This window comes from Quercus suber, unplaced genomic scaffold (assembly GCF_002906115.3).
Source record: "Quercus suber isolate HL8 unplaced genomic scaffold, Cork oak 2.0 scaffold_16, whole genome shotgun sequence".
NCBI lineage: Eukaryota > Viridiplantae > Streptophyta > Magnoliopsida > Fagales > Fagaceae > Quercus > Quercus suber.
In genome coordinates, this window is record NW_027069481.1 from 539,617 (window position 1) to 549,856 (window position 10,240).

The window sequence follows — 10,240 nt, forward strand, 5'->3', positions numbered from 1 at the left end:
CTCAAGAAAATCTATCAGTTAGTAGTTTGGTGGATTGCAATGACTCTGGGCAACAACTTGATAAGCCTAATCCCATTTCTAAGAAGTGTATTTTAAATAGGACTCTTCCAGTAGCTGATAAGACGGATAGGTACCAATTTCTAAATACTAATCAACAACTAGTAGGTGGGAAGGATAAGGCAGTGGATAACATAAATTTAAATGGGGGATATTCGAAAGAGGATATGGAGATGGAGCTAATTCCCAACGACAGTGAGGATTTTTCGGGCTAGAAAAAATCATCGTTTCGATCATGGAAACGCATCTTACGGAGCTCCAGTAATCACGCTTTAGCTGATGACTCATCTTGTCTTCAACACTCGACTAAATGTATGTCTTCAAAGTATTTTTCTCTAGAATCTCAAGTCCATAAGAAAAATATTCTTAGTATTGATAGTCTGAGTGTATCTCAGTCTTTTGTTGGGGGTACTTTTCCACCCCTCCTCCTCCTCGATGAAGATTTTAAGTCTTAACTGCCAAGGGCTGGGGATCCTAAAGGTGGTACAGGAATCTCGTTGTTTGGCAAGTGAAAAAGGTCCCAAAGCTCTTTGTCTTCTAAAACCAAGCTAGACATAACTGGCTTTGCTAGATTAAAGACTCTTCCCCGTATCTTATTGATGCTTTGGTAAATCAAGAGGTTGTCGTTTGATGCTTTATTGGTTTCTATGTGCATCATCTTTCAAATTCAATACACAAGTGAAGAAGAATTTGAACCCACTTTGTACTGCTACTTCAATGATGAGGATAACCTTGCAATTTGAAATTTTTTAAACTCAATTGATTTTTTGAATAATGATAGAAACTGCTCTCTTGAGGTTGATGAGGATAACATTAGCAATAGTTTTTCTTTTCTTTTTTTCTTTTCTTTTTATTTAATTAGGATTATTTTACGATGTAATCGCTGCTCTAGCCTTGGCTAGTATCACAAAAGAGAAAAAAGATGTCATTGTTTGATTAGAAGAATGCCATTCTTTTCTCTTCCCTATTGTACAATATAATTTTTGTATAAATAATAAAGTCTAATATCGTTTTTGCTCAAAAAAAAAAAAAAATAGTATCATTTGATACAAAATACCTTCTCTTAAGATGGGTGATCACGAGATTGATCCAATGGCCATAAAATCAAAGCTATAAAATAATGCCATTTGAGCCCAAAATGTATAAGCCTTTTACCACCACTTCATCCTAGTTTTGGAGACAAATTGTTCAATCAGGAAGCTCAAGCTGCAAGCTCCTTAGCCGAAGCAATTCTTACTTCTTACTTCTTACCCAATCAAAGGTTGAATTGGACTTGGATTTGCACTCAAGAACAAAATCAAAACAAGTTAAGCCCAATTCAAAGAAGGGCAATTAGCCCAAACCCAAATTGAATTTCTCTATGTATTGTAGACTGTGAGAGATCTGACATTTCAAAAATCCGCGTAACGCGCAAAACACTTTTTCACTTTTTAGATTTCCTTTTACGAGGAAAAGCGCGTACGTTATTGGAGCACAACCTAGAATGATGCTAAAAACAGTCAAAAAGATGTGGTGGTCGGTTTCACACTTGGAAAATTCGAAACGGCTATATTCGTGTTCACAGCGCGTGTATCATACGAGCTAGATCAGGAACCCGAAGTCATACTTTTTTAAACAATTCAGCAAAATCTACGACTGTTGCCAATTTGTACCATTGACTGTATTGCCTTATCCAAGACTCTCCTACAGACCAGAATTTGGACTTGGAGACGTAAACATTAAACAACAACCATTTTTCAAAGATTCTCAATAAAAAGAAAAGTAAAAGATTAACAAATGATTTCAAATCCTATGTGATTGTTGGGGGTATCATCCATAATTTTCAGCAATAAGCTAGACAATGTTCCTTTAGATTGATTCAAATTGTTGTGTCCTTTGTCGCTAAATTAACGATGATAGTGTTGAAACCTTGGCATAATTTAAAAAAAAAAATAAAATGATTAAAAAAAAAATAAAGAGAACAAAGTCCATTTGATCTCTTTTTTCCAAAGTCTGAAAGCACTGTTGTCTAAATTTCCTACTACTAGTTGAGCATTTTATTGTGGAAGAAAATAAATCATGCATCGGATGCATGTTTTTTTTCTCTCACATAAAAGTGGACCTCACATGTGCAGATTGGTATACCTTCTCGTATTATGTGAGGTTAAAAACTACCTAAAAATTCTGTCAAAAATGTAAAATTGTTTGAGAATTGGATAGGATTGCACAAAAAAATACATGGTCCACAACAAAACTATTAGTTTTAAAGGTTAATTTTAGCATGTACAAACAAACTTGATCCGCAAAAATATTAGCATTAGCTTAACCAATTTAGGAAAAAAAAAAAAAACAAACAAAAATTATCCAAAAACAACCGAATTACACTCGGAATAGTAATAAAATCCTTCTCCTCACACTATAAATATACCACAATTCCCTTCCTTTTCTCTTCTCTTTCAACATCCACAACAACAACAATGGCCACAACCATGGCCTATTTTCAACGCATCTTCTTCCTCTCAACTCTTCTCTTTCACCTCTTCACAATCTCAAGCTCCATAGGCATAAACTATGGCACCCTTGGCAATAACCTCCCACCACCAGCTCAAGTTGCCAACTTTATCAAAACTAGGACCATCTTTGACAGTGTCAAAATCTTTGACACCAACCCTGATGTGCTCCGAGCCTTTGCCAATACTGGTATTTTCGTGACCGTGACTGTTGGCAATGGGGATATCCCAGCCCTTGTAGACCTTAACAATGCTCGCCAATGGGTTGCCAATCACATTGTCCCTTTCTACCCTCAGACACGGTTCCTTTATATTGCTGTTGGTAATGAAATCTTTAACACCGGTGATAACAACCTTATCTTGAAGCTTGTTCCTGCCATGAGGTCAATCCACAAGGCTCTTCTTCTCGCCAGAATCTATAACATCAAGGTTAGAGTTAGAGAAATTAGTCTAATTCAGCCTCTCTCTCTTTTTTGGGTATTGGTATATATGCTCTTTTTAATTTTATATAGGCATCTGTTTTAGGCAATTTTGATTTTTTTTAATGGAAATTTGGTTTCTTGCATTTTAAATCTAGAATCCAATCTAAACAAACAAATTATAACAGTAAAGTCAACGGATGAAATTATTGAAATTAAAAAAGAAACATTACAATCACATGAAGGTGTCTTATTAAAAGAAAAATATTTAAATAGCAACTTTTCTCTGATTAGATTTCATGAAAACAAACAAATGAATCCTATTTTCAAACGGTATGGTCAAAAGTTGAAATTAAAAAATAACATAATAATCACGTAAAAGTGTCCTGCTGTAAAAAAAATCTAAATAATTAACATTGGCAGCTCCAGAAATTTTGTTTAGGGAGGTCATTAAGAAATTTAAATTAAAAAATAATAATAAAAAGAGAATTTGAATATATCAAGTTATAGACAAAAATATATATATATATATATATATGAATTTTTACAATTTCCTTCTACAAGTTTTCAAATTTTGAATTGTTACACAATAGTTCATTATGAGTATTTATTGCCAATATAGGTAGTTATGACCATTTTATTTTGTTAATTTTGTCTAAATTTTTATTTTTTTGTAGTTAATATTATATATTTGTCATTGTTTTTATAAAAATATTTAAATTAGATCATTAAACTCAACTCATTGGCTCTACATTAATTATTGATGCACACAACCACACCCATTCATATATAAAATAATTCACTACGTGTTTACTTAACCAATAATACTTGAATAATCGCTATCTTTGCAATTTGTTTCTTGAATTTTTAAAAAAATTATAATAACATGATAACTATACACACTCATGTAACAAATCCTCTATTTCTCAAAAAAAGAAAAAAAAAAAAACTGTAACAAATCCTCTCTATTTCCTAATTATTAAATTATATAAAGTTATATTATATTTATATTTTACACACAAACATCCACGTACACGTCATTATTCACACAAATGACATTATAAAAAAAAAGTAATGCACAAAATCAATATTAGACACACTCATACACATAATAAAAAAATTTATAATAAAGAGTGACACTTACAATTCACAAATACTTATTTTTGTTTTAGAGTAAAAAATACTTATAAATAAGCGTGCATAAGATTTAAGTTAGGGTGTGCAAAAATATTTTTAAGAAAATATTAATGTATTAAACTAAAAAATATTATATATATATATATATATATTTTTTTTTGGGAAGTCAGGCGGTTAATTTGAACCCCTGACCAAAGAGTAACGCTGCCCCTGATAATTAACAATTTTTTTTTATCTGGTTAGATTTTCATGAAAACAAAACAAATTAATCCTATCAAACGGTACTAGGGGTCAATAGTTAAAATTATTGAATTAAAAATGAAACATAATAATCACATAAAAATGTTTAACACAACCTCTTTTCTTTTGCATAGATTTTAATAACAAATAAAAAGAGTATTAAAAGCTCAAAAAATTGAACCTAATTAGTTTTAAAGACCTTTTAAGCATCTGATTGCTCTTGTCTTGACATATTGAATTTTTTTTCAAATTATTTTCTTATGCCTTTCATTATATGAGATCATTTGGATGTTAATTTGACATTTTAATATCGGATTCAAAACATTGCTCCTCCAGTATTGAATAATTAACCTTCGAATTTTCTTAAATTGTATTTCATCACTAGGTAACATCCCTCATTCTGTTGCCATACTCGGAAAGTCGGAGCCACCAAGTCAAGGCCGATTCAGGCCAGGCTATGACCGGATCGTCTTCGGACCCATGCTCAAGTTCTTACGCCAAACCAAGTCACCCTTCATGGTCAATGCCTACCCATACTTCAACTACGCACCAACTATAGCAAGCTACACTCTCTTCAAGCGCAATGCGGGTATCCTTGACAGATACACTGGCCTTAGGTACACAAACATGTTCGACGCCATGATGGATGCTATGCACTCAGCCATGAAAGCTAGTGGATATGGAGACGTGAACATGGTCGTGGGCGAGACCGGTTGGCCAACCAGCTGCGATGGCTACGTGGCCTGTAGCCCGAAGCATGCGTCTATTTTTAATGGGCATTTGGTTAGGCATGTTAACTCACGTAGAGGCACACCATTGATGCCTAAACGAAGATTTGAGACGTACCTTTTCGCCATGTTTAACGAGAACCTTAAGCCAGGTCCAAATGCTGAGAGGAACTGGGGTATTTTCCAACCAGATTTCACTCCGATTTATGATGCTGGGCTTTTGCGCAGACAGGTTTGATATTTGTGTTTCATTTTGGGGTTTTTTTTTCCCAAAAAAAAAAAAAAAAAATACATATGATCAGTCCTGATGATTCTATTGATGAGCTATGGTTGATTCCAAAATTTTGGGATTAAACCATTAAATTACTTTGTTGTTGTTGTTTGGGTTTAATTTATATTGTTAGTATTTACTGGGTGTAAGAAATCATGGTCAATTGAAGTATCTATAACATGGAAAGAAAAGAATATCTTTTTGAATTTATTGAGGAGAGCAAGTTGGCTTCTTTAAGAGGGCCATGGAAGAGTATGGGGAAGTTTTAACTTTTATGTTTGTTTGTTTGGTTTTAAAAATAATTGTTCAAATCTGATTGTTCCTTTTGCTTTTAATGGTGGAAATAAGAGTAAGTTTCAGTTAACTCAACTAATAAAATTTTTTGTTATCAAATAACTGATCTAGAGTTCGATCTTCTGTCTACACCAAAAAATCAGCCGTTGTCTTGATTTGATAATAAAAGGGTATTATCGGGAATGAAAGTCATAGGTTAAAACTATTTAAAAAAAAAATTAGAAACAAGAAAATTATTGTTCCGTGTAATGGGGGCATGAAGTAAGAACAATCTCTCTCTCTCTCTCTCTCTCTCTCTCTCTACACACATGATCCACACAGTTATATTGATCATATATGTGTTTGGCTCTTGATTTTGTAAATTTATTCATCATACTATTAATATTTTGGTCACAATATAATTTTTTGTTTGAACTAATTAGTATTAGAATTTAATGCTGACTTTGAATTAAAATTTTTTAAGTTTTATTTTTTATTATTTTTTATTTTCCCTATCATCTCCTTAAAAAAGGTTTCTGAATTAAATTTTAAAAATGTTTTAAGGTTACCCTTGCCTTTATTATTATTGTTTTTTTTTTTTTTTTTTGATGAATCAAAGATAAGGGTTTTAAGCTTGGTAAGGGATAAACTCTAAGGGCCTATTTGGATTGAGAGGCGAAGGAGAGGGAGTAGAGTAGAGTTAGTTAAAAATAGGCTATTTTGAGGCCAATTCTTATTTATTCTACTCTATTCCCCCTCCATTCCCTTAAATCCAAACGGACCATAAAATACTCAAGAAGCGAAAATAGAGGAAGTGAATATCTCATGTGCATTGAGTGAGATGCATAGGTGTTACTTTTCTTTTGGAGTTCACAAAATTGTAATTTAGTTGTCATCATATTCTTAACAAACTTAAGCTATGAGCCTTTGAGTCCTTCATTTTAATTAACATACATAAATGAAACTTTATGAAGGAGCTTCAAGTCGTTTGGAGAAACAAATAAAGAGTTCTCAAAGCCTAAAGGAGAGGGTCCTTAGCCTATGATTTTCTAGATTTGAAATTAGTGGGGAGCTCACATGAAAGTGCTTTTTATTTTTTATTTTTATAATTTGATAGTTCGGGAAGAGAAGATTTGATTCATAGACACTTTCACTGAAAACATTATAAGTTTTCAGTTGAACTACAAATTCCTTAAAGAAAATGGAGATTTTGAAATACTTAAAAAATATTTGATCACATATTAATATTATAAAATTAAAACATACGTAATATGCAAGTTAGAGAACAAAATATTTTCTTTTAAAATATTAAATTCAACGTATCTTAATGTTTAACAAAAAACATTTGTCACAATAACAATTGGCGATTACATAGAAATGATAAGATAGAAAAAAAAAGTGATACTGAGACATTTTTAAAACTTAAATAATTAAATTGAAGTATCCTATAGTTCTTGCATAAAATTAAAATCAGCCACATGACTTGGAGATCGAAATCATATTTTCACAATTTTAAATTTTTTTTAATGCTTCAACTAAAAAGCTGTGTTATATTAAATTGCATAAAGTTCATGCAGATTGAGTTAAAAACTATACGTAAAAAAAAGTGAGATTTAAAAAAAAAAAAAAAAAAAACAAAGTACTTTGAAAAGGAACAATTTCAAAACGGATTAGCAAACCTACAGTAGTTTTTTCAAGATACAGTAGTTTTTTCTTTTTCTTTTCCCTGGCATCTGATGAGATCTTGTCTTGTTAGATCCAATGCTATGCTTACACATTATTAAATTAATTTTTGCATTTCCATAATTTTTTTTAATAAATATGATAATACTTCAAATTTATGGCGTTCAATTCGTTTCATGATAATTGTTATTTATCATTAAGTTAAGAAGCTAATTGATTTTTGGTGTCCATTACATATATCATAATCATTTTGTTTTTGTTTTTATTATACAGTCTAGTGGAGGAAGAAGAGGGGGAGGGAGCACGCGACCCCGACACCGATCTGCCGCATGGTGTGTGCCAAAAGCAGGAGTTAGCAATGCAGCGTTACAGGCAAACATAGACTATGTATGCAGCCAAGGGGTGGATTGCAGGCCCATTCAAGCCGGTGGAGCCTGCTACCAACCCAATGATGTTAGGTCCCACGCATCCTACGCCATGAATGCATTCTTTAAGGCCAAGGGTCAACATTCTTACAACTGTGATTTCTCTCATTCTGGAGTCCTAATCTCCCACAGCCCAAGTAAGTGTGTTTGGTTTATATCAAGATTAAATTTAAATACATTTACTTAATTGTTATACTATATTACATGATTGAATTTAATTTTATATATATATATAAGTACAACTTTTTTTTTAAGAAAACAGTAATACTTATTAGAACACATGAACATAAAAGTAGTATATAGATGTTTTTAAATAGGTTTATAATATATTATGTAATCAGAGTACCATAATAAAATGGTCTAATCTTTATAATAGTAGCCTGAGATCATAAGGATTGAAACTTTAATTAAGCAAAATTTAATATTTCTTTTCTTTGTGTGTGTCTTGTGCAGGTTATGGCACCTGTAAATTCGCATGAGATTTTGAGATAAAGGTTGTGGGTGTAAAGACTGCCTGGTATCTCAAACCATACTTGGAGGAAGTATTTAATTATATGCCGTTATATAATTAATTGTTGCATAATAATTTATTTAACAGTGAATTGCACTGCATAAAAGGTGGGCCTATCATACTCTCATGATAGGCCATTGTAGTTACTGTAGGCCAATAATGGGAAGAATTGTGTAAAATTATAAAACTTTGAAGAATCAAGAATGATACTCCCGATTTCATGTGAAATGAAAGTGTAGGGTTTGGGATTCTAAAAAGAAAGTGTATAGCTTAGGTTGCATATTTTTGTTGTTCTGGTGGTGGTGGTGGTGGGTAGATCAACTTGCATTTCCTTTTCTTTTAGAAGGTCTTAATGGATACCGGAACAAGCATACTGTTAATATGTAGGCTCTGTTTGGATACCGTTTATTTTGTTGAAACTGAAAACTTATTGCTGAAAGTACTGTAGGTAAAAGTAAAAGTTAGTTGAAATAGTATAGTAAGGCTCATGAATAGTAGCAAAAATAAGCTGAATAGTGAAATAATTTATAATTTTAATCCACATCCAAACGCCATACGTAGTCAACCTTAACTTAATCACACACACACAATTGCTTTTTCGATCAATAATTCAAAATCTTATTTATCATTGTTAAAATCAATTGAAAGGAATAGAAAATTGTTGAGAGATTTCTAGCCAGCAGAAGCAAATAGAAAGAAAAATTACGTGATTTAGCTCGACGACATACGTTTTCAATGTAAAGTCTTAAACATTTACATTATATATAGAAAACACTGGTATGATATATGTAGATAATACACGGTTTAGGGTTAAATGCAAACGAATTTTACACTAAATTGGGTTATTTTGGGCGATACATAATAAATTGCTATATTATCATCTATCATTATACATACATCCTATTGATTCAGTCAATGTCACATGCGTTGTTAAGTCCAATTAAGGTACTCTTTGATCTCCCCTGACCTCCCAGAAATTTGGGCCCTAATCGAAGACTTTAATGATGTTGCCAATTAACTCTTCGGTGGAAATTATATGCTTTATAGAGTAGCTTATAGCCCGTAGAGTTTGGTCATCTTAATCAGCGGGATAGAATTGGTTTTAAATGTTGTTTTCTAATCTAAAAAAGCTAGTGCACTGTTTTTAGTCTAACCTATGGAGAAATTTCATTTACTAAACAGAGTAGAAGTTGAATTTTCAATCATTTCAGTCACAAAAAAAAGAAGAAGAAGAAGAAGAAGAAGTTGAATTTTCTTCATTTTTGGGATCATGATCGAACGGAGAGAAAGAAGAAAATTTCTCAACTTGTTTTTTCACGTCTAATGATCAATTGGATTTCTGTTTAGTGTAAGGCTAAAGAAAAATTTCCCTGCAAGGCTTAGTAATTTGTAGACTTATCGACCAATTTTGGAGGATGTAGTAGGCTGGGCTCGCTATTCAAGTTTACATGACAAGACATTAGGTGGTACTAATCTGTTTCCTCTAATCGTGAGATTGATTTTACTAGTTGTTGGAACATTTTAATAAATTAATAATTTGGTGAATTAAATGAAAAAAAGAGACTTTCAAGAATTTTTTTAAAAATCTTATTTATTATAATTTTAATAAATTACTGAGCTTAAGAGCATCTCTAATAGCATCAGCAAACACAAAATCATCTTTATTTTAGAGATTCTAACCATAAAATAGTCCTCTAATAGGTTCTTTAAAACTCAAAAAGTTTTTGCTAATGAACAGTTATTCTCCAAACTTTATATGCTACTGTTCATTAGCAAAAAAATAAAACAGAATAAAAAATTAGCAAAGAAAGGAGTGGGTATGGGGGTATGGGAATAAGTGTATTAAAAAATGAATAAATAATGAATTAAGGAATAATATTTAAATGAGATAGAGAAAAAATAGAAAATTTGTTAGAAAATATATTTGAAAAAGTAGGTAGGTAAAAGGTAAATGTCACTATTTATTGTCCAAACAGTACAAAAATTTAGAGAAACTGCTGGAGATAC

At 31.7% G+C, this 10,240-nt stretch overlaps 1 protein-coding gene across 1 annotated transcript; it reads left to right on the forward strand.

Annotated features, from left to right (window-relative positions):
* Positions 1-2,469: 2,469 nt before the first annotated feature.
* On the forward strand, positions 2,470-8,605 carry LOC112027656 (glucan endo-1,3-beta-glucosidase). The gene is made up of 4 exons (XM_065782746.1): positions 2,470-2,994; positions 4,728-5,302; positions 7,571-7,859; positions 8,176-8,605. The coding sequence occupies exons 1-4, from the start codon at positions 2,514-2,516 to the stop codon at positions 8,199-8,201; spliced, it is 1,371 nt and encodes a 456-aa protein (XP_065638818.1). The 5' UTR covers positions 2,470-2,513; the 3' UTR covers positions 8,202-8,605.
* The last annotated feature ends 1,635 nt before the right edge of the window (positions 8,606-10,240 follow it).

Bases quoted from the DNA above. Each gene is read 5' to 3' on its own strand.
- LOC112027656 (XM_065782746.1), top strand. From the start codon at position 2,514: ATGGCCACAACCATGGCCTATTTTCAACGCATCTTCTTCCTCTCAACT. The intron at 5,303-7,570 runs GTTTGATATTTG...TTTATTATACAG, and splicing joins CTGGGCTTTTGCGCAGACAG to TCTAGTGGAGGAAGAAGAGG. The intron at 7,860-8,175 runs GTAAGTGTGTTT...TGTCTTGTGCAG, and splicing joins CCTAATCTCCCACAGCCCAA to GTTATGGCACCTGTAAATTC.